At 37.3% G+C, this 25713-nt stretch overlaps 1 protein-coding gene across 4 annotated transcripts in view; it reads right to left on the reverse strand.

The window, feature by feature from the left end:
• Positions 1–25713, reverse strand: part of LOC125276727 (MAM domain-containing glycosylphosphatidylinositol anchor protein 1) — a 205336-nt gene that overhangs the window by 120585 nt on the left and 59038 nt on the right. For all 4 annotated transcript variants that reach the window (XM_048204536.1, XM_048204535.1, XM_048204533.1 and 1 more), the window contains exon 4: positions 13250–13424. In XM_048204536.1, the coding sequence (XP_048060493.1) occupies positions 13250–13424 (175 nt within the window). The remainder of the gene's footprint in view (positions 1–13249; positions 13425–25713) is intronic.

Consider the following 25713-nt stretch of genomic DNA (forward strand, 5'->3'; position numbering starts at 1 on the left):
AGTTGTGTTTATGCATTACACAGACTGCAAGTGTTTAAATAATGAAAATAACGACAGTCTTGAAACGATGGTAACTTTAACCACATTTAACAGTACATTAGCAACATGCTAACGAAACATTTAGAAAGACAATTTACAAACATCACTAAAAATATCATGATATCAATGATCATGTCAGTTATTATTGCTCCATCTGCCATTTTTCGCTATTGTCCTTGCTTGCTTACCTAGTTTGTTGATTCAGCTGTGCACATCCAGACGTTAATACTGGCTGCCCTTGTGTAATGCATTGAACATGGGCTGGCATATGCAAATATTGGGGACGTACACCCCGACTGTTACGTAACAGTCAGTGTTATGTTGAGATTTGCCTGTTCCTCGGAGGTCGTTTAAACAAAATCAAGAAATCATTCTTACCTCATTATTATCTTACAAATCTTACTGACCTAAAATATTTGAACGGTAGTGTTCTTAGCAAGGCACTTACAGAACTAAGTATGACTCCCATTTCTCTCTGTTTGTTACTCAACTTAAAAAGCATGAAAGAAGGAATACATTTTTAAAGTAGAATAAATTAAAATTCCAGCATTGGTATGTTTATGGTATTTGTAGATTAAACAACCAAAAAAAAAAACAATGCACACATGCAGCAGGGACAATGAGTGTGCATGTTGCTGTGGTGAGCACTGACACCAAATGCCCATTTATCATTTATAAATGCTATTTTATCACCTCTGTCACCTTACAAACTGCCAAAAAATACACCCTCATGAATCATTGACTGCTTCCTGAGAATTTACATCTGTATTAACTCATTACAGTAAAATGAATTACAATGAAATAAAAATGACACTTTTGCCTTGTTCCAAAACCTATTGAGCTGCCTATGTAGTAGTATTGTTGATAAATGTAGTTCATTTATATATGACTGACAAATATGCATCACATTAAGTTTATTAGTTAATGTTGAAACTGTGTAATCCAAATTTAAGCCTAAATATGTTTTGAGTGTAGCTTTACAACATACTAATCATATCATTCTGTATTGAAATCAATTGTGTGTCTTCATATGAGGAACAGTATTAGTATTAAGTTGTTACTTATGTTAGCTATATAGATTGTTCTAAATCATTTACGAGATTCTATTTCCATTAAGATGCAACCTTTGTAGGCAGTAGACAGAATGGCTCACTAGGATTTGGAACAGAGGCTTTACTCCATTGTGCATCACCTGACGATTGTGATCTGGAAGCTGGTTTTATCATGTTTCGCACACATTCAGACTGAGAAATGTTTGACATTTACACAGAGAAGAAACCATCTCGGCATCTGAAGCAGGAGTGCTGCTGCGGAGCATGTTTTTATATGTGCATGTCAAGCTACATGTGACCGATAGAAAAGCCAGAACCACACTGACAAGTAGAGACTCAGAGAACACGAGCTAACTAACAGAAACACGCAAGCAGAGACAGAAGCAAAGAAAGCTGCCTGCCACAAGATAAAGGCTGTGGATGCAATATAAACAACACAGAATTCAGACAAAGCTGTGCTTCCTGAAAAAAAAAAAAAAAGTAAATCCATATGAAATATCCATGAGAAAAAAACTATTATGCTAATTAGCCAAACCTTTCAAAAATTTAAAAACATAATATCTCTAAATGTAAAATATATATTGTCTTTTTTATCTGTGACTGCTTTGCCATGCAGATAAAGCAACAAATAGATAAAAAAAAAAAACAAATAAAATAAAATAACAGAAAAAGTGCAACAAATAAATAATAAATTACAAATGACAACATAAATTATTATTGCACAAAGTAATAAAAAAACAAATAAACAAAAATATTAAGAGAAAAAAAAATGTTGGTTTAAATGTTTTGTTTTGAGCTAAAAAGTCTGAAAGTTTTCCCATTAAAAGTGTCTCAAGGCCTATAGACAGAGACAAGAAAGAGCTTTGGAATACTCATCTAATAGAAAGAGAACCTGATTTTATTTATTTTATTTTGTACCTTTTTTGCTGATTGAAGGCAGAGCAATCAAAAGCATCTTTCTAAAGGTAAGGCAGACAGTGGTCTGTTCCATTCAAGAGAGCCTCTCCAATTACAGCTCCCCGCTTCACATTTCAGAAAAACTTGTGTCTGCAAAAATATATGAAAGCTGATAGAAAGTTATTAACTGTCTTTACAAAGTGCAGTGAGAGTGTGGGGTCTTTGAGATGTTGATGTGGATCTAAGAGTTCATCTGAATAAGAATAAGAGTCTAAATGAGCTGATGCAAGGGCCGATATGGGAAGTAATAATGTTTCCGCTTGTGAAAATGCTGAGAATCCTCTCAGATCCACAGGTATTCTCATTCCCGGCGAGCGTTACTCTCTTTTAGATTGCTATGCATTGTGATGATATGAATCTTTTGCAGATGTTAAAGGAATATTTCACCCAAAAATACAACTTTTAACGTCATTTTCTGACCTTCATGTTGTTTTAAACACATATGATATTCTTTCTTCTCTCTAATGCAAAATGAGATATTAGGAAGAATGTCAGAGCTGCCCTTTTCCATATTGTCAAGCTTCGAAAAAACACTACAAAAGTAACTGTTTATTAGGGCTGCGCGATTTATCGCATGATACTAAAAAATAACATTGAACTTAAACGCGATTCTTAGTGCGATAATGAAATTGCAAAGGCTGCGATTATTTTTTTATGCACAGCTTGTCGATGAAGTATGGCTCCAAATGCTAATCCATCTGAAAGCACTATGAGTTTGAGTCGCTTACAATGTACATTTGAAAAAGCAACATGTGTCAAACATCTTTCCAGACATGAGAAGCATTTATTAACATCTTGTCCAACAAAAGACAACATTTAATGACATGTTTTTACTCCAAACTCACTTCATAATGACAGTTGAGCATCCTTCTGTGAGATGATGTGGCTTCTTACACAGAATAAGGCAGTCGTGTGTTTATTAGTCATGTTTAATCAGTCAAAGCATTTCAGTCTTCTGTTTATTGAGCTACAGCGATATGACACGTTATCATCTTCTGCGGCAGGGCATATTTGGAGTTTCTGCTCAAGAGCGCCCTCTGGCGTTCAGATGGAGAAGCATTTACTACTGCTCACAGAGCCGTACAGCTCTGACAAGCTGCGCATAAAATAAAAGCAGCCTTTGCCAAATCATGTGTGGTTTAATCGAGATAAATCTTGCAGCCCTACTGTTTATTATTGTAAAGTTTTACAAAAGCTTTGTGTGAGGAACAGACCAACATTAAAGTAATTAAAATCATTTGCGCTTATCTATGATTTAAAAACTATGCTCTTTTGTCCACTTTGGTGCTTGAAAATAAAAATTACAAATGCAAAACGAAACATTCTGCACAAAAGAATGTTTTTTTTCTAATAAAACAAATGCAGTATCAAAATGACATGAGGTAAATTAAATTACCAAATTATGACAATAATTGGGGTAAACTATTCCTTTTAACATCATGGCAATATTGGATTTTCTAACTAAGTAGTACAATTCCAGCTGTTCAAAAATGATTTGCAATCTAAAAAAGTAATATTTTATTTCAAGTCATTTTCATAATTTTAAAGCCTACTACCTTTTTTCTAACTGATCAGATTTTAGATTTTATTAAACTCACATATATCTATATATTAAAAACCTTTCTGAACAATAGCGCTTGCAGGTCTGCCCCGTTTCTGCAGCTGTGTTACCTTAAATGGCAAGAGAGCACAAGGTCGGAGGATTTACTGAGAATGAGAGTGAGCTAGAATAGAAGAAGAGCGGAGACGCAGAGGCCTTGTCACATTCGTTTCCTCCGGCTTTGGGGCTTTGTAGACACAATCCAAGTCTGAATAACATGGTTTAAACAGCACAGAGAGATAGAGGGAGTTTAAGAGAGAAACAAGTCAGAGAAAAAGAGAGAGAGAGGGAGAGTGAGTGAGATGCATGAGAATCTGTCACCACCTCAAAGACCAAAATGGGAAATATTTTTGCAAAATTAAATTACAAATTATCCTATCACACTGTCAACCTACTTTTTTAAATAAAATAAAATAAAATAAAATAAAATAAAATAAAATAAAATAAAATAAAATAAAATAAAATAAAATAAAATGCTTTTATGAAATACCAAATATTACCATTAAAATCTAGCATTTTTATATTAGGGGTTTGCTAGGAGTCTAAGAGGGGGAGATGGGGTAGATAAAGGTTGACAAACTCTGGTCTAGAGAAACTAAAAGTGTAATATTAACTTTATTTTTTGTTGTTTTGCACTTAAATTTTGCTTAGACCCCTTACAAACTAATTTTTAGAGCTAAATTTGAACGAGCTAAATAGCATCTCAATGAATAACCCTCATGTGAAGCTCTTGTTAAAGCTTATTCAATACAAAGTTGAACAAAACCCACTACAGATGAAGCAACATCACTTTAACTTGCATTTCCAGACTTGAAATATCTCCTGCCCTTCGAGCAACTTCCACCAAATTCACAGTTTCACTTAAAAAGACAAAAATGAGTAGTTCAGACACCTTGAAATTTTCCCCAAAATTCGCTCACCAAATGATCTTAATGATACACTAAAGCTCGCTATTCCAACACGTTGCGCCGGGTGCGGGGAAATCCATGCGCAAACCAGCACTCATTTCAACAAGACAGTGTGGCTGTTAGACCGCCTGCAGATATTTATTAGAGCCGTATGAAATTTTCATGTGGTGTGAAGCATTCTCTTTCATCCAGCAGCCTGCTGTCAAGTGTGAGGCGGAAGCCGAGGTACAGCGTGGCAGCTCTGTACAGGAGGGGGGCAGCGTTTAAGAGCGGGGGGCCATGCCTTCAGGTGACATCATCAAAAGACGGGGTGAGGGGGCGGGAACATCATCAACCCAAATCAGCCCATTAGAAGAAGACTTCCCTTAGCACTGTTTGATTAGATGAGAGGCTTTTAGGATGGCGAGTCAAGCCAGAGAACAAAGATGTGGAGTGAGCTAATCAGTGAATGAACAGTTTGGGTTTAGTAAGATTTATAAAAATTAATAGGATGCATTAAATGAATCAAAAGTGACAGTAAAGACATTTATAATGTTACAAAAGATTTCTATTACAATTCTTTTGAACTTTCTATTCAATAAATGTCAATCAGCATATTTTTACTGTATTTTTGATCAAATACATGCAGCCTTGGTACACATATGAGACTTTCAGATACATTAAAAAATCTTTTTGAACGATGGTGAGTCGAGCCAGAGAACAAATATGTGGAGTGAGGAGCTTTATCATAAGAAGTGGATAGTGGGTCAGAGTGTGACACGATCTCTGCTAAACTCATCAAAGGAGGAGAATGAATGAGTTACTCCACTCATCTCTCACCTCCTGTTGTCACCGTCTAATTTGCTCTACCTCCTGAAGCTCAAAGAGACGTCCCGCCTGTAGTGTGCAAGTCTGTAATGTCTCACACTGGACCTTCATCATTGCTTCCATCTCCTCTTTACTTCTACCACTCCTTTCCTTTCTGGGAAATCTTGGAAGAATATCATCGTTTGAAATAATGATGAAGTGCCATTTTTGAACATTTCTGCGACACTGAAGACTGGAGTAATGATGCTGAAAATGCAGCTTTGCATCCCAAGAAGATTTTACATTTTAAAATATATTCAGTTATTTTAAATTGCAATAATATTTCGCAGTGTTATGTTTTACTGTATTTTTGATCAAATATTTGCAGCCTTTCTGAACATACAGAAATATTAAAACATCTTTTGAACGGTAGTGTACACAACATAAACATAATATTACAAATGCATCTGCACAAAGGGAACTTAAACTTGAACTTGAAATTAATATACTAAAATTATGTTATTTTAATCAGCAAAACTTACTAAAATTATGACAGGATTAAATATAATTCCAAAATTAAAGGCCATTTTCATTACAGTTTTTTTCAATTGCTAACAAGCGTTTAGCAATACTTAAAGTCCTCTAAACTCTTAACACAGCAACACACATACATCACACAATTAGCCAAATAGTTAATTTTCTGCCCAAAACCATATTTTGTTATATAAACACAAACTCTACATTTTTCAACACATACTAACTCTATCAAAACACAAAAAACCTGATTCAAAATCGAGTCGTTCTGTCAAAACATAGCACTAGTTTTCTATCCACCATGAACAAATAGTCAATCATAGTGCAATGACTGTCAAAATACTAACAGTTGATGGCATTATGAAAACTGCATTACTTGTCATGTTTCCGTTCTACCTGGAGAAAACATGAAATCCATTGTTTTTATAATTCAGTTTCCTTTTACTGCAGTAATAGTATAATGCATGCAAGCCATTCTACATTTTTGGTTGAGTGTTGAATGTGTGCATTCTTGGCAACAGAAGTGAGTCATTATTTTATAGAATGTGCAGTAGAAAAAGAGAAGAAGAAAGTAACAGAATTGCTCAGGTCAGCTACTGGTCAAATGGGTCCCCTATGCAGGACTTCAGTTGGCCCCTTGGTTGAAATCTCTTTCTGGGGTTGGGTGTGTGGTGTTGACGGTGCCCTCATAAAGGGTGGGATGGTGTCCCCTTGGTAGCTAGTGCCCTACACAGACCACATATTCTGCATATATGGAACAGTGGTAGAGGAATCGTTGTAGTAAAAGCTTTACATGAAGCTTGTACTGAAATGAAAACATGAAATTGCTGCCATTGATCAACAACAAATACAAAATACATGGCCTTTGGTTACTGTTGAAGCTTTTTTTCTGCCACAGAATAAAAAAAGTATAAAAGGTAATTGTGACTTTTTATCTCACAATTCTATTTTGTATTTATTTATTTATTTATTTATTTTTTATTTTGCAATTGTGAGTTTACATCTCTGACTTTTTTTTCCTCAGAATTGTGACATATAAACTATAGGAATCGAGTTTAAAATGTCAGAATTGTGAGATAAAAAGACATAAATACCTTTTTTATTTTCTATTCATGGCAGAAATAAGCTTTCATAGGTTCCACGTGTAAGTGAAAAAAACAGAGATGCACAGTCCAGCACACATTCTTCCTCCTCTCCCATACCTCTTCTTCTCCCTTGTCCTGATCCAACTTCTCCTTTCCTCCTTCATCTAATCTTCTCCCTTACCCAGATATTATTTTCTCTCTGCTCCTCTGTGTTGTTTTTCATCCACACTGAACAAATCCGATTCAAAGAGTCCTATTTTACTGTGTATGTCCATGTAATGGGAAGAAGTTCAAACCCTGACTATGCTTCCAACTGAGACTGGAATCTGCTATTTCTTAATATTTCAGTGATCTGCTAATTGAAAAAGCTTATCAATTGTTTCAGTATTTGTCTTGTATATTTTTTCAATAATTTTGAGCTGCTGTTGTTGCAAAAGTATAGGTTTTATACTATATTTAATGATTGGAACGTTGGGTCTTCATTTCTGACTTGCTGTGTTTAAGCATTTGCAAATAAGATAAGAACGATCCATGAATTTGGTATGGGGTAAGCTTATATGAAAAGAAAATTTAAGCATTTAAGAAATGTGTTAATTGACTGCATTTTGTGTGAAAACAACATGAATTGTGTTAATGGTATGGTCACAACAGACGGATGTTCTGCTAAATGTGTTTAGAGATTTGAAAATGTGACTAAAGAATGGACAAAAGTATGTTAGCAATTGAAAAAAACTAAATGACAAAAACTGTCCATGTCTTTTTTTCTCAAGCTCTCTATTCCACTTTGCCTCTCCTCTCCTCTCTCCCAATTCCTCTTTTATTTCCTATTTTTTCCTCACCTTTCTTTATCTACCTCTCATTCTCTCTTCTCCTTTATGTTGAGTCCTTTAAAAGACTTACAATAACAGTGGGTGAGATGACTTTGACACAGACAGATGAGATACAATGAACTAACTAGTTTTGGTTTCACTCTAAAATGCCATTTAGGAAAAACCACATGTGGGCGCTCACACACACACACACACACACACACACACACACACACACACACACACACACACTTCTGTGGTTGAGGGGAAGGTACATTGTATTTGACCTTTAGGTTGTGATTGTGATAGGTAGTTAGCTAAAGGTGAGTCATTGTGCTTTCTTTAGGCCCAGACAGCAGTGTGAGCGTGTGTGAGAGAGTGTGTGCGTGTGTGTGTGTGTGTGTGTGTGTGTGTGTGTGTGTGTGTGTGTGTGTGTGTGAGAGAGAGAGAGAGAGAGAGAGAGAGAGAGAGAGAGAGAGAGAGAGAGCATGTGTGAAAGAGCAAGAAATAGAAAGCTCTAAAACTCCTATTAGAGAAAGGGAAATTCTTGTACTTTGTACTTGTTTTTCCAATTAGTGCACTAAGATATAGTATATAGTGTCATGCCTGTTTAAAATGTGTGTGTGAGTCACTGGTTCATTTTTATTCTCCTCCAGTGCTCTTCTGGTGTCTTCAGCACAAGGGGCTTTTTGTGGACTGTATTGTGACGGCAGACTCTGGCACGCTCAGACAGGCTGGGGCCGAAGGCCAGCTCACACACACACACTCCAGCAGAATCAGAGCGGAGACGAGCCAGTTCCCAAACACACTCGACCAGCACAACCAAACACACTCCAGCTCAGCAAATGGACAAACAAATCCTGAATAGAGTCTATATCACAAATACACACTGATGCACATGGAAGCAAAAATCGTAAGATTTCTTTCATATTTTTCCTAGGCAGCAATGGAATTAAATTAAAAGAGCAAATACAGCAGTTTCCAGGAGAAAAAAAAAAATACTAGTCTAATGTTTACAATAGGTAAAAAGTTTGGGGTTGGTATTTTAATGTTTTTGAAAGTCTCTTATGCTCACAGAGGGCAGCATTTACAGTAAAACAGTAATATTGTCAAATATTTTAGTGGGAACATTGACACTTGAACAGAAAGTTCAAATAACATTTATTTAAAATAGAAATCTTTTGTAACATTGCAAATGTCTTCACTGTGACTTTTGGTCAATTTTTTTGATCAGTCCTTGCTGAATAAAACTTTTTTTGAACCCCAAACTTTTAAATGATAGTGTAAAGTTAATTTTGCTCAGATTTGACAAGATACAAATGTCTACAATCAAAAGTTACAGATCTCAAAATAAGCTCAAACATTTCTCATCAAGTCCTTTTATGGCCATATTTTTCACATTTTATAGCTCTATTCTTTAGAAACATCAAAGACAAAGTCGATACTTAAATGAAACATAACTGAGAACACTACATTACATCTCCTGAGCTAAGAAAGAGCAACATCTAAGCAATAAAAGTCTTGCATGTGTTAAAAGACACATGCAAGTACTTTTACAGTATTAAAACTTCCACAAACATTCAACATAATACGAGAGCTCATAATCTCAGCCAACACTAAGACTTCAGAAAGTGGCACCCATGAGAACCGAAGAGTACTCTAGTACTATACTCTACTGTTCAAGACTGCACAGCGTAGCCTAAAATGTCATCAAAACGCAATAATAACTTTGATCTATCTACAAATAATCTATTTATTGAATACCATTCTTGGAGCATTCCATATTATAACAAATAAAAGTGTGAAATATCACACCGTTTATTCAGTTAAAGTGATCCACTATAAATGACATGAATATGCACATAGGATTCTGTGACTCATGCCCACATACCGCACTAAATCCATCTAGATAAAATGAAATATAAATACTGAAAATGTATACAAGAAATGTCAAAGAAAACATTATGCAATGAATAAAGCTGCGGTGTAAAGTTCACTTAACCAGTCACTCCACACATGCTGTTGTGTTGTGTTTCTTACCTGGTGCTGGAGTGTGTGTGATCTGAACTGTACCAAATGAATGAAAGGCTGAGAACTGGGTCTCTGAACCAAGTCCATCCTTACAGTAGAGGCACGCTGACCCCAGAACACAGTTACCCACTGTCTCACTGGCCAAAGTGCCATGGTCAAAGACTGACCTGCCCGCACAAACCCACCTACTGAGTGTGTGTGAGAGGAATGAGGTGTGTGAGCTGTTTGATGGCCTCTGATCAAATCGGTATCTGTATTAGATGCACTCGGGATTGGTCAGGATTATTGACTAAATTGCAAAAATCATTTTATTTATCTGTATTTTTGTTGTGTGTGTATATATATATATATATATATATATATATATATATTTTTTTTTTTTTTTTTTTTTTTTTTTTTTTTATTCTTGTAATAAGCTTAAAATCTTGTGCATAAAAGGGGAAATATAAATTATGTATAATATATTAAGTAAATATATCCAAAATATCAAAGATGTTTACATATTTTTACTGGAAAACAAGACTAAAAATACAAATTCAGAACATACAGTATGTCATAAGCATCATGTTTTAAGGCATATCAAGTTAATGGATGTTATTTTTAAATATATGCCTCAATCCCACTTCGTCCGGTTGTTTTTGAATGCAAAACCCTAAAGCAGCCTAATTATACCCAAATATTCGAATAATTGTTGAGACTAGTTCATTTTGAAAATATGCAGATTTGAGCAGAGCTGCTCTCAACCTCTCAGTTCCTCCTGTATTTCTCTCTCTTTGATGTTAACTAAGGCTGTCTGCCTCTGTAGCATGTGCCTGGTTGAGGTTAAATAGATGAAATATGCTGACATAAAATCAGGCAAACAGCTTTAATACAGCACACACAACAGTGACTGGATCTATTAAAGTCCCTTTAACAGAACACATCAAAACGCCCCTGGATGCAACCAACCAAAAGAGACCTCGGCAAAAAAGGGGGAACGGAAAATGAGAGAGATAGATTTGTCATCACTTTTCCAAATAAATAACTCTTAAAAGTCTGCTTGTGTCAAGTTGGCCCTGTGCGAACACTGGCGGTGTGCTATAAAAGTAGCACGGATCTTTTATTCAGCCAAACAAAAGAATCAGGCCATTCTGAGAGTCTTATTGTCATGCCATTCCCTGCCGCTCAATCCCGCTTCCGTAATTCTTCTATCTTTATCTCTCACACCTTCTGTACCTCTCACCTTTCCATCTCACAGCTCACACTTGCTCTCTTACTTCTCTTTTCTCTCAGTAATGGGGTTTGGTGCTATAGAAGATTGAGGGGGGACGTTTGGTGTGTTTGTTTGTGTGTGTGTGTGTGTTTGTGGGGGGTGGTCCGTGCTGTGCCTCGCCACTCTGGTCTGGCTGAGTCTAATTGCCGGTGTTGTGGTGCTAAAGTCATCGAGGGAGCCGCATAGAGCCAGTGGGGGAAAATTGAACAAGCATCACCCGTCAGGAGTGCTTCCACTCAGAGCAGCTGTCAGCCTGCCCTGTTTACCTGCTACACAATTATCATCCGCCCCTGGGGAACCCTATGGAACAACACATCTATCCTCTGGGGGACGAGGAGGGGCCACAGGGGAAGCGTGATGGTCAAACATCGCAGAGAGTGATTGGTGACTGAATCTTGCTGCATGTTAACGGTTGGAAGTAAATTAAACATACAAAAGTCTGTGAGAGGTTACGAGTATGTTGCAAAAGAGATGTGCGAAGCCATGAGGAGTGGTAGTTATGCAAGAATAAAGGCCAGTTTATATAAAATCATATTACTGTAATAATTTATATATATAAATTGATAAAGATTTTGGAACCAAAAATTATTCAGAGACTTTGACATGACCATGTTTTGCTTAAGTGTTATCTGACATAAAGATTATTTTTTCTGACACAGTTTAACTCTGAGATCTTGTCATATTTGATTACCATTTTACCTCTTTTTTTAGTTTCATCTGACCATAGAAGCCGGTCCCTTTAGTTTCTGAATGAGAGCAGAGGATTTTTCTTGAAACCCTCCCAAACAACTTGTGGGGATGTATGTGCTGTTTGATCATTTTTTAGGCTTTCTGAGACTCAAGACTCAACTAATCTCTGCAATTCTCCAGCTGTGATTCTTGGAGAGTATTTGTCCACTCAAGCTCTTCTCCTCACTGCGTATTAGGGCAATTTAGACACACGTCCTCTTCCAGGCAGATTTGTAAAATTTTTAGTTGACTGGAACTTTTTAATTATTGCCCTGATGGTGGAAATGGGGATTTTCAATGTGTTTGCTTTTTTCTTATAGCCATTTTCTATTCAGCTCAACAATCTTTTGCTGCACATCAGAACTATATTCTTTGTTTTTTCTCATTGTGATGAATGATTAAGGGAATTTGGCCTTTGTGTTTAAACAAATATTATTTGTACTCCTGTGGAATAGGAAGTCATGGCTGGTCACCCTGGTGTGCTAAAAAATGTAAATATGAATAGGAATATAATTCAGAGATATTTTACTCATAAGAATTTCTAGGGGTGCCAATAATTGTGGCCAACATGTATTGGAGAAAAACATGTATTTCATAATGTGAGTTTCCCCCCACTTTTAATTGTTTTACTTCAATGAAAAGTTAGAATTTTGTGAATTTTATGAATGAACAAAAGGATAAACAATGCAGATTTATTTTCACAGCTGCCTTTTGCCTTTGCTCATATTTACTAAGGGTGCCAATAATTGTGGAGGGCACTGTGTGTGTGTATATATATATATATATATATATATATATATATATATATATATATATATATATATATATATATATATATATATATAAAACACCATCTAAAAAGTTTATATTTGAAAGTTTAAAAATAATTAAGAAAATACAAATAAAATAGAAAAAAAAAATCCTGAGTAAACAGACCCTAAGGTTGTTTGTGTTGAATGTAAGGTTGATCTGAGAGAGTGAGGAGTCTTTTGTAGGTGGTTTTCATGGGGTCTGGCTATAGCCGCTGACCTGGCCCTTGGCTCAATGGGACAGTGGGTCAATGGTTCTGGGCAGCACTGCAGGGATTCCCTTACACACATAAAGAGTGTGACCCTGCCTGAACTATGGCTTCAACTCTCACTCGAGATCCTTCCAATTCATTCACCCGAACTCTCCAGGCACATCTGTCCAGTACAATCCATATGTCCATCACTCACTGCTTATTAAATCTCCCTAAAAGCTGGTGGGTGCAGTGATTTGTTTCCTCTTTAGTCTTGGCAGCTCAATTGAGCATTGCTTCCCCTTCTGTTTTCCATAACCACCCACACTGATATCCAGCCCAAGTACTCTCTTAACCAGTACTAGGACAGAGATAGAGCTCTGGAGAGTTCACACTGATTCACCTCCTGCAGGAAATCTGGGAGGGATCAGGCCGGGAAGAGGAGGGATCATGGCCCTATCACTTACACTGCACATCTACGCGAATGGACTTGATGGCAGCCACCCCCACCCCGTTCTCAGCTTTGCAGTAGTAGCGGCCGCCCTGCACTCTCTGGATGTTGGGGATCCGTAGAGTCTCATTGAAGATGGACGTCTCCTGGAACTTGTCGGAAGCGCTGCCTGCTGTCTTCGTCCACCGTACCTGCAGGGGGCGACATTCAGAGACTCGTAAGCTAACGTGCTAAACAACTGTATTTCAGTGCATATTTCATGTAATGTGCACACACACACACATATTAAAAGAATCAGTATTTGGTCTTCTGCTTCAATTTGCTTACACTTGATTGTGAAAAAGTGCAAAATCTGAAGCGTAATTTTGCCAGAAATGTTTTAAATATCTAAAACTACTAGATGAACTTCTGTTTATTTAAATTTTTAAATGAAAGAAGTTGCAGACTGTCAATGAGGTCTTAGACTTTACTGTATTTGTATATTTAAATCAATAATATTAAAGTAAATAGCAATATAAATTAGAAAGAGCTCTAATTTCTTTTGTCTTACTAAGTAATAAGTGAATCTACAGGGGAAAAAATGTATAATAATGTGCAGAGAAAGTCTAGAAAGGTCAGTCATATTGATAAGCAAGAAATACAGTGGTACTCAATAAGTTTGACCGTAGTGTAAGTACAGCGGTCAGACTCTGTCGTTAATCGCACACTCATCCATCTCAATCACTCTTTTGATTCCTTCACACAATCTTTGCATGGAGTGTGTAAGGTCAAGTGAAAATCACAAACTAAAGCCGGTGTAATCTCCTACACCTCTCCACCTCTGGACATCAGTAAGCTGCTTCTATTAACGTAGGGTCACCTCTGAACAGGATGCCACATGGGTGAGCAGGCCATTGAAGTTGGCAGCGCTGGGGGCGGCAGGAAGGTTAGGACGTACGTGCAAAGGATTATGGGATTACACAGACCTGTGTAAACGACAAGCTTTGTGTTTATTCAGGTTTATTTGCCTGTGGATTTGGGACACAGCTGCTGTTCATTTATCAGGTGTAGCGAGTGAGAAATTAACAGAGAGGAAGGGAGAGAGAGCTCCTGCTGGGTGTAACCTATCCTCTTGGTGGCAAAGGACAGAAAATCTGGTCGAAAGCTGTTTGATGGGGCAAGTTCACTAAAAAGTTGTGCCACTTTCATGTGTAGATTGTAATACAGCTCTTTGCTGCCTCTTTCTCAACCTAGAACTTCAAACAAACCCACAGTGAGGAATAGAACCATACAAATTGCATTGAGCCAATATCTGTTGCCAAAATTCCTTTAGTGAATTGGATGCTAAAATATATTATATATTATATATAACACACACACATATTTTTTTTATATATATTATATATATATATATATATATATATATATATATTATATTTTATATTTATATTTACTACTATACTAATACTACTAACACACACACATATTTTATATATATATATATATATATATATTATATTTACTACTATACTACTAAGTGATGTTGAGTTGGACCTACCACAATAAATTTTTAAAAATGTTCATTTCATCTAAAATTTACATCTACTATTAGAGTATTTATCACGAAAAGTAATTTGTATTTGACAAACAAATTATGTACACAATTATACATACTAACCATCCATTTTCCAAACTACATGTCCACTGTAGGGTCCATGGACTAATGAGGTAAAAACTAACAAAGGTAAAAAAAGATGATTAAAAATAGAAAAATGCTTTCATATAAGTTACAAGATGCATACATTTTTGCATATACATTTATATACAGTATTTTTTAATCTTCTATAATGAGAAAAGTCACTACCGTAGGTCAAAATTCATTCAAGTAAAGTGCAGTAGTGAGCTGAACCTCTGATCTGTGTTGATGCCTTTATCACGATCCACCATTGGTTGTGAAATTTCAAAAAAGTACTGTTTGTCTTCTCAGAAGCCCAAAACTCTGGCATCATTGTGTTGATTCATCGTGGCTCTCAAAGGACCGCCACTGGCAGATGTAAGACAGATGGCGCTGGATAGGCTATCATTACAGCGGCCTCAGACGGCTCACTTACAGCAATGCAAAGTCACAGTGGCACAGAAACTTTCAAAGTCTCAGAGACAGAAAGGAGAGGATGGCTGATGGCAACAGACACTGAAATGCTGCAGCTACAGGAAACGCAACAGGGGACGAAGAAATTGGTCATGAAACAGATGAACCAGTGAAAGAGACGACGCTGCCCTTCTCAACATCAACAGCTGCCACACATCACCATGTTTTACTGCTCCAGAGATACCAACAGACTGCGCAAACCCTGTCTGTCTCCGTCTTTCCTCACACAGTCTTTTCTGTCTGCTCTTGGGAAAGAACTCCCATGAGTCTCTGTTAGCTGTACAGTAGCATCTTCATCCGTCTCTAAAAATCAGGCTCTATTGACGATGTACACAATTCTGATATGGTTTCTGATATATATCACATAACACATAAAACTTTAACTACAATTTAACTTAAAACTGAAAAAAAAAAAAAAATTCTACATAAAAATTATAATAGTATATAATAACGATGATACTGAAATAACACGGCTATAACAAGGTTTGGCAAGTTAGCATGGTCAGTTAACTATATCATAACTGCATGATCTGGCTTCACTGATGGCCATTCAAAATAAGCCATGTATTTTGCATGAATAAAATATTTCCAATCAACATTTAAATTGCAAATATTCATTATAGTAGGTGTTTAGCAGCAGTACTAAACCACAGACTGTTATTTTACTCAAAAAATGACAAAAAGGTCCATAATGAATCTGCATCAGGCAGCAAAACAAGAAATTTAGCATTAGTAACGGCACTAGACAAAGGTCAAAATAAATGAGAAAAAAATACAGCAATTAGGATTAGATTTCTCATTCTCAAAAGTAGGTAATTTGTTCTGTAATTTTTACCTTGGTTGTGTGAGGAAAAATTGTTTAATGAAGGACTGAAATCACAAAGTACGTTTGCGCAACACAAATTCACCTGAAGTCCTCAGGGAAAGTCACTCGCGTCCGAAAAGAGCTTTTATCATCCCACTCCCATTTCTCCAAACCCTCTCTCTCTCTCTCTCCCCCTCTCTCTCTCTCTCTCTCTCTCTCTCTCTCTCTTTCTTTCTCTCTCTCTTTCTCTGTCAGCTTCAGGTTTTCTCTTCCCGCCTATCCTATAACTGCCTCTATAAATTAAGTTCTCTGCAAGTGACACCAATTCAAGTCAAGCATCCGCAAAGAGACGTTTATTGCTTAATGCCTGTCAAGCCTGCTTAAATCTGGGCGGCTGTGGTCCTCTTCAGGACTAGCACTGGGTTATTGCTACTGTACGCTGCCCTTCTCAACATCAACAGCTGCCACACATCACCATGTTTTACTGCTCCAGAGATACCAACAGACTGCGCAAACCCTGTCTGTCTCCGTCTTTCCTCACACAGTCTTTTCTGTCTGCTCTTGGGAAAGAACTCCCATGAGTCTCTGTTAGCTGTACAGTAGCATCTTCATCCGTCTCTAAAAATCAGGCTCTATTGACGATGTACACAATTCTGATATGGTTTCTGATATATATCACATAACACATAAAACTTTAACTACAATTTAACTTAAAACTGAAAAAAAAAAAAAAATTCTACATAAAAATTATAATAGTATATAATAACGATGATACTGAAATAACACGGCTATAACAAGGTTTGGCAAGTTAGCATGGTCAGTTAACTATATCATAACTGCATGATCTGGCTTCACTGATGGCCATTCAAAATAAGCCATGTATTTTGCATGAATAAAATATTTCCAATCAACATTTAAATTGCAAATATTCATTATAGTAGGTGTTTAGCAGCAGTACTAAACCACAGACTGTTATTTTACTCAAAAAATGACAAAAAGGTCCATAATGAATCTGCATCAGGCAGCAAAACAAGAAATTTAGCATTAGTAACGGCACTAGACAAAGGTCAAAATAAATGAGAAAAAAATACAGCAATTAGGATTAGATTTCTCATTCTCAAAAGTAGGTAATTTGTTCTGTAATTTTTACCTTGGTTGTGTGAGGAAAAATTGTTTAATGAAGGACTGAAATCACAAAGTACGTTTGCGCAACACAAATTCACCTGAAGTCCTCAGGGAAAGTCACTCGCGTCCGAAAAGAGCTTTTATCATCCCACTCCCATTTCTCCAAACCCTCTCTCTCTCTCTCTCCCCCTCTCTCTCTCTCTCTCTCTCTCTCTCTCTCTCTCTTTCTTTCTCTCTCTCTTTCTCTGTCAGCTTCAGGTTTTCTCTTCCCGCCTATCCTATAACTGCCTCTATAAATTAAGTTCTCTGCAAGTGACACCAATTCAAGTCAAGCATCCGCAAAGAGACGTTTATTGCTTAATGCCTGTCAAGCCTGCTTAAATCTGGGCGGCTGTGGTCCTCTTCAGGACTAGCACTGGGTTATTGCTACTGTAAGCACATTTAATGCTCATTGCCGGGCTTTTTATGTGTGAGCATGTTAAATCGGTGAAGAGTGATTACTACACACAATAGCTCAACGTTTGAAGCTCAGCTTTACACTGTGTATTACTCTAAAATCTTGTAACCCGTTCTTTCCCCCTCTCTCTCACTCAATCTAGCTCTTTCAATTCAATTTTGTGCTTTATTGGCATGACAGAAACTGTCCATTTCTATTGCTAAAGCGTTGCAAAACCAGTAAAATAAATAAGGTAAAATGTACAATTAGCCTAAAAGGTGAACGTTATTTATTCGGTAAGTAGCTGTGCAATTCTCAGGATAATTACGGGTCATTATCGCCAAATAAACACAGACACGGTGAGCAGGATCCCAGTGTGAAGCGGAGCGAAGTCGTGCATCACCCTGAAAGTGTTTTATAAGCTAAATATGGATTTTTCAGTTTAAACAATCATATTTCATTTATGTGTGTGTGTGGTTCAGGTATACCCTACATTATGGGGACAAAATGTCCCCACAAAGATGGCAATATCCGAAATCCTTGTTGGAATTATAAATCATATTAGATTATGTTTTTTTGAAAATGATAAAATGCAGAAAGTTTTCAGTGATGCATAGGGTTAGGGGAAGGGGATAGAATATATTGTTTTTTTGCATGTGTGTGTTAGAGTTTGGGCTAGGAAATTAACACTTTTGTAATATATTAAAATAGAAAACAGTCATTTTAAATTGTAATAAAATTTCACAATAGTGAAATACATTTTTACTGTATTTTTGGTCAAATCAGGCCTACATTTTTTAAATATAAGACAGCCATGCAGAATAAACTGCTAACAGTGATTGTAAATTAATTGCCTAAATTATTACATTATTTGCTAACTGCATTCTTTAAATTGTAACGTTGACATGCATTCTCTGTAAAGCTCAGTAGTGAGTAAAGTAGTGAATGTACAGCTTCCACCATTATTTTCCAGCACTGCCTTAACCCTCTTGGGCATGGAGTTCACCAGAGCTTCACAGGTTGCCACTGGAGTCCTCTTCCACTCCTCCATGACGACATCATGGAGCTGGTGGATGTTAGAGACATTGCGCTCCTCCACCTTCCGTTTGAGGATGCCCCACAGATGCTCAATAGGGTTTAGGTCTGGAGACATGCTTGGCCAGTCCATCACCTTTACTCTCAGCTTCTTTAGCAAGGCAGTGGTCATCTTGGAGGTGTGTTTGAGGTCGTTATCATGTTGGAATACTGCCCTGTTGCCCAGTCTCCGAAGGGAGGGGATCATGCTCTGCTCATTCATGGTTCCCTCAATGAACTGTAGCTCCCCAGTGCCGGCAGCACTCATGCAGCCCCAAACCATGACACTCCCACCACCATGCTTGACTGTAGGCAAGACACACTTGTCTTTGTACTCCTCACCTGGTTGCTGCCACACATGCTTGACACCATCTGAACCAAATAAGTTTATCTTGGTCTCATCAGACCACAGGACATGGTTCCAGTAATCCATGTCCTTAGTCTGCTTGTCTTCAGCAAACTGTTTGCGGGCTTTCTTGTGGATCATCTTTAGAAGAGGCTTCCTTCTGGGACGACAGCCATGCAGACCAATTTGATGCAGTGTGCGGCGTATGGTCTGAGCACTGACAGGCTGACCCCCCACCCCTTCAACCTCTGCTTATACACCTATTTCCCGAACACAACCTCTGGATATGATGCTGAGCACATGCACTCAACTTCTTTGGTCGACCATGGCAAGGCCTGAGTGGAACCTGTCCTGTTAAACTCCTGTATGGTCTTGGCCACCATGCTGCAGCTCAGTTTCAGGGTCTTGGCAATCTTCTTATAGCCTACGCCATCTTTATGTAGAGCAACAATTCTTTTTTTCTGATCCTCAGAGAGTTCTTTGCCATGAGGTGCCATGTTGAACTTCCAGTGACCAGTATGAGAGCGATAACACCAAATTTAACACACCTGCTCCCCATTCACACCTGAGACCTTGTAACACTAACGAGTCACATGACACCGGGGAGAGAAAATGGCTATTTGGGCCCAATTTGGACATTTTCATTTAGGGGTGTACTCACTTTTGTGGCCAGCGGTTTAGACATTAATGGCTGTGTGTTGAGTTATTTTGAGGGGACAGCAAATTTACACTGTTATACAAGCTGTACACTCACTACTTTACATTGTAGCAAAGTGTCATTTCTTCAGTGTTGTCACATGAAAAGATATAATAAAATATTTACAAAAATGTGAGGGGTGTACTCACTTCTGTGAGATACAGATAACAGATGTTCCCACCTTAGTAATAATCATAGAGTTTGCAATCCTGTCCGAATCAGTACGTGAAATCACAGACATCCTGTTCTAATAACTCAAACATTATTTAAAAAACCAATGGCAATGGCAGGATTTCAACAGAAATTAAAAAAAAAACACAGGAGTGTGAGGAACAGCAAGAAAGAAAAAACACAAAAGCAGGATCAGATTTTGCCAGCTCATTTCCCGATCTGAACTGCACCTCTGTTCACTGAAATCAATCCTAATCAAATAACACACAGCTCTGTGGAGTATTTAAACCTCTCCATATGTTACACAAACAGCAGATCTATTAAACTTCCCACGCTGAGCGTAATAAATGAGAGTGTAAAATGTGAGGTGGCTTTTTCCGCTCACAGACACAATGAGGGCAGGAATACATCTGCTGCATGTGGGATGTACACAGCATTAGTCCTTCTGTGGCCTGATGCTGCACACCTTCAGTCTCACAAGACATGATCATACTTCTGCCCTACAAACAAGCCTACATAAAGACAACACTTAAGATTACATTGACATTTTCCGAATAGAAAAGCCGTTCACCCCAAAATGAAAATGTTGCCATCATTTACTCTTCTCAATGTTCTTTGAACCCCATATTAATTTCTTTCTTATGTGAAACACAAAAGATGTTAGGCAGAATGTCAAAGCCTTGAAATGGAAAAGGCATCATAAAAGTAGTCCATGCGAGTTGCAACTTATGCTCTATATTTCTAGTCTTCTGAAACTATACGTGAGAACCAAAGGCATCAAACATTTTTTTTTTTTTTTAAATATGAATAATCACTAAAACTTAAACTAAGGCTACATTCAGACTGCAGGCAAAGGAGACCCAAATTTTTTTTGCTCACATGTGACTCAGGTAACATTCAGACTGTGAGTGCAAATATGATTTTGTGCATATCTGACTGAAATCTGATCAGATTAAGCACATGTGAACGGCAAAAAATCACATGAAATGTGATTTTTACAAATCCGTTTCAAGCTACAAAAGTGGCTACACATTGTCATGTGGTAAATAAGACAACATCTGTATTGCAAATCCCTCCATGTCGCGGTGGTTGTTTTTGGCGTATACCAATTCAGATATTCCGGAAAACGAAAGAGCGGCATGGAAACACAAAAATTGGATTTGAACAGTTGAGCTACACAGTGTGAACACTCAATAATTTCAGATAAGATTCCAATGGGATACACATATATTTCGGATTTGGACTGACAGTCTGAAATTAGCCTCAGATCTGTTTTTCTCATGATAGTGTGAACAGCACAAATCACATGGAATCTGATCTTTTCAATTCAAATTTGTGCCACTTCCATATGTGGTACTAAATCTGATTCAGGTCAGATGTTTTGCAATGAGACCGCAGTCTGAACAACTTTTATGTCACTCCAGAGCAACATTCGTCACAATTCTGCGCACACAATTCATGGGAGTCAATGATTTTACATTCCCGAAGTTATCAAGACATTTGTGAAAGGTAGTCAGTGGAAGAACAGTGATGTGTCAGAGCTCATAAGTATTACAGTGACAGCTCTATATACAAGCAAAACACGAGGGCTCATATCGTAAATGTTTAAAAACTCTGTTCTCTTTTTTCACATCCTCGTCTTTGTTTTTATATTGCCTGCGCATAAATTCTCTGGTTTATGTGGCAGATCACACTATAAATAAACGTGTAATCACTTACTTTAATGTTCTCTGTGACAGCGTGCTGTGTGACGTCTTTTTGCGCATGCGGGTCAGTTCAGGACCATGATCTGTTCGCACTGGAATCTGATATTGCCACATTTAAAACAACAAAGTAAACTGCTATACAAAAAAATGGATTTTAGCAATAAATCAGAAGTAAGCACTAAGACTCACAGTGTGAACACAACCTATATGGTTAAAATAAAAACAAACAAAAAAAATAGACAGTCTATACTAGTACATAAATAAAACTAGAAGATGTGTACATGTACTTTTTCCTGCTCTTCTCCTGGTATTACTGGATATATTCTTGACATTCATTTTAATTCTGCACATTAATTTAATTTCATTAATTCTCGTTCATGCCCTTGATAACAGCAATAAAGAACACAATGAATTGCAAAATTAAAAATTGAATTTCATCTTCTCTCCTAAAATGTTTTTTTCCCAGTAGCTTAACTTTTTATGTCACGAAGCACTCATAATTACTTTCATCTGAACATATGCAGATATATCTTTTGAAGTTCAGACGATCTTTTCCTGTCTAAGTGGGTGGTTCTTGGCCATGGCCACAAAATAAAGTAGTGAGGGCTAGTACTTAAAAACAGTCAAAAGTCTGGCTTGGCCTGACTTACAGGATTTCACTGACACGTAGTTCATCGGCGACATGTCTGATCCATCTGTGATGTTCTATAATCGCTGTCTTACTGAGTGCTGAGTTAAACAAGCCACATGATCAGGGGAGAGAGATCCAGTTCCTTTTGGATGCCAATCAACAGCAATCTGAGATCGATCAGTTTGAGACAGCAATGTCTGAAACAGGAAACTGAATAGCAATGATGATGATTACTGCATTTCTAGCATTGATTCATTTGGCTCTTACACAAACAGGCTCTCATTTACCATCATGTGTGTTTCCTGGGAATTGAAAACACAACCTTGCCATCACGACTGACTACAGGAACATGATTATGATGATGGTCATGATGTCAGTGCTGACCGAGGCACGCGGCGGAGTGCTGACAGACTGTAACGTGAACCGTTCGATCGAGAGAATGCTGAAATGGAGATGTGATCGATGGAGAAAGTGAAATATATCTCATGGTTTGGGTTTCTACTGGAAAAAAATAACAAATGAGATCTCTCAGATGTTTCTCCTGAGAAAAAAGACCTAGTTATCTCCTTTAGAGTTTCAGAAGAGATCTTAACAATGTCTCAATACAGACTCTGATTTGTCAATTCCAAAGCCTGCAATCAAAAGTCAGAGATCTCATTATGAACTTAAATATTTCTAATTAATTACTCCCAACTAATACCAAATGATCTGAGATATAATCCACATTCACATTCACTATCACCAAAGGTAGAGTGAGACATCTGGTACAAGATAAAATGTTTGTGTCTAACCCTCCTTTAATTCATTCTCTCTTGTGGCCAATCAGAGGCTGTTAAAAAGTGTTTCTCTGTGAAGCCGTCTGGTGTAATGCATTTAGATGCTGTGCACACTGAGGTGCCAACGAGAACTGCGGTTTCTAGAACACTCCACCACTGGGGGTTTTACAAAAGCACACTGCTTTAATATTCCTTCTGCTCTATGTGTCTCACCATCGCACACTTCATCCTCATCTTCCTCTATACTGTTTCCTCTCTGTCTCCATATATAGGCATAGGAATTATATGAAATGTAAGTAGACACATAACTGAGCTCATGAACATTAATTAAGTAGCATAACATTCGCCAAGTAGTACTGATTGATTTTGTGTAAAGCAGGTAAATAGGCGCACAGTGTAGTAGGATTATGGCTTCTGTCCAGTGTCGAGTGTTTAATATGTTTTTTTTTTAAATATCTTCTCCTATACTGTTATAAAAATATAAAGCAAAAAAATATAATAAACTCCATTTAAAGATATCCAGGATATGAATTGCAGTAGTACAAACATGATGCACAGTTGCAATTAAAATTTGAGTGTAAGGATAAAAAAAATAAAAAAATACCAACTTTACAGTTTTTTTTATTCGCTTTGGTACTATTTTCACAAGTAAGGTGTACATTTTCAAAACTCTTTGTACTAATATCTAGGGCTGTAACGATATGCGATATGAAACCGAAATCGCGATACGCAGGTCCACGAACCTGTATCGCGATGTGAGAAGGCAGAATCGCGACACACCCCTTCCAACTCCCAGAGTTATCCTTCCTGTCCAGATCCAATGCTACCACATTTTTAAATTACTATAAGTATTAGGGGTGTAACGATTTATCGTAAATGGTGTGTCTCAATCAGCTCTCTAGTTCAGTAAGTGTTTCGGGCACACATTGAATCTTGCAAGCAGGTTTAAACGTTTCTCATGTCAGTCTCTTGCATGGTCGCGTGAGAAACGTCGTGGCTTTCTTTCACCGCAGTGCACAGCAACGGCTGTGCTCACAGAAAAGCAAAAGACGCTTGCGATGCTTTGCTTTAAGAAGTTCTGTGGGGCCGTTCACATATTGCGTCTTTTCCGCGTGCAAGTCAGTTATTATTTTCAAATGTAGCCGCGCGGCAGGCGCGCTCATAAAGGGATCAACGCGGTCGCGACGCGCGTGCAATTCTCAACTTCTCAGAATGCCGCAAGCGCACCGCAGGTCGTGTGACAAGAATCAACCGATCAGCTATCCGTAACAAAACATCAAAAGCTCAGCCGAACAGCTGATCATAGCTGTACATGGTGGTTTTTATATCTTATCTCCATCAATATATCTCGTAGTAAAACTAATGCAAGGGCTAGAAATCATTTATCCTTTGCAGAAACATCCTGATCCTCTTAGAGAGCTCAGTTCATGGTTGCATAGCAACGACCGACGCCACGGGAGCGCAAGCGCTTTGGAAAGAAGGAGAAGCGGTGCGGCCGCGCCTTCCACGCGTTTTTAGACGCGATATGTGAACGGCCCCTATTCATAATTCTAAGTTCATGTTAAATTTAACATTTTTTTTTCAGTGACAGACAGCCCTATTCAACTGTTAATTTGAATACAGAAGGTTTTTATTAAAATTTTATATTTATTTATTTTATTGAAATGTGATCTTGTATGTACAACAAGGAAAATTATTGAAATTTGTTCATGTTTTTTTAATAAATCTTGTTTGAATTTCAGTTTCATTTTGTTCAAAATATCGTGATACGTATCGTATCGTGAACTCCGTATCGAGATACGTATCGTATCGTGACCTGAGCGTATCGTTACACCCCTACTAATATCACAACAGATCATCAAAAGTGCACTTTTTTTCAAACATTTCAGCATATTTTCAATTGTTTTAGTACAATACACAAAATCACAAAGCATCCTTTTCACTACACAAAATAAGTTTTTCATTCGCAGTAACTGCCTTTCATAATGCTATTACTATCAAACTTGTGATTTGCATCTCTTTTCGTTCAGTTAAATACATCTGTCTATTATTTAATCCAACTGAATTTAATGGTTAATCAATGGATCATTTGGTACACCTATAGATATCTTTAGATATTGATTCTATAGGCATAGTTTCTATAGAAATTTTTTGCAATTTTGGATATGGATAATCAAACGTAATTATTTATAAGCAATTTATCTTAGATGATGACCACAATTTTAAAAGTGAGTGTGTGGTCCTGCAACACTGCATTGTGAACCAAATATCCCAACAAGGATGGTAATACCAGTAATTTTAGACCTTGTTTAGACTTTTTTTTTTTTGTTCCCATGAGGAAAACAGCTTATAAATCAAATGAAATTATATTTTTATAAAATGTAAAAATGCAGAAAGTTTTCTGTGATAGGTACGTTTAGGGGTAGGGTTAGTGTAGGGGATAGAATATACAGTTTGTACAGTATAAAAACCATTACGCCTATGGAGAGTCCCCGTAAACCACATATACCAATGCAACATCTATAAGATCAGTTATAGATTCAGTCATATGGTACAGTGAGAACATTTACTGTATTGGCAGCAAA

This window comes from Megalobrama amblycephala, linkage group LG10 (assembly GCF_018812025.1).
Source record: "Megalobrama amblycephala isolate DHTTF-2021 linkage group LG10, ASM1881202v1, whole genome shotgun sequence".
NCBI lineage: Eukaryota > Metazoa > Chordata > Actinopteri > Cypriniformes > Xenocyprididae > Megalobrama > Megalobrama amblycephala.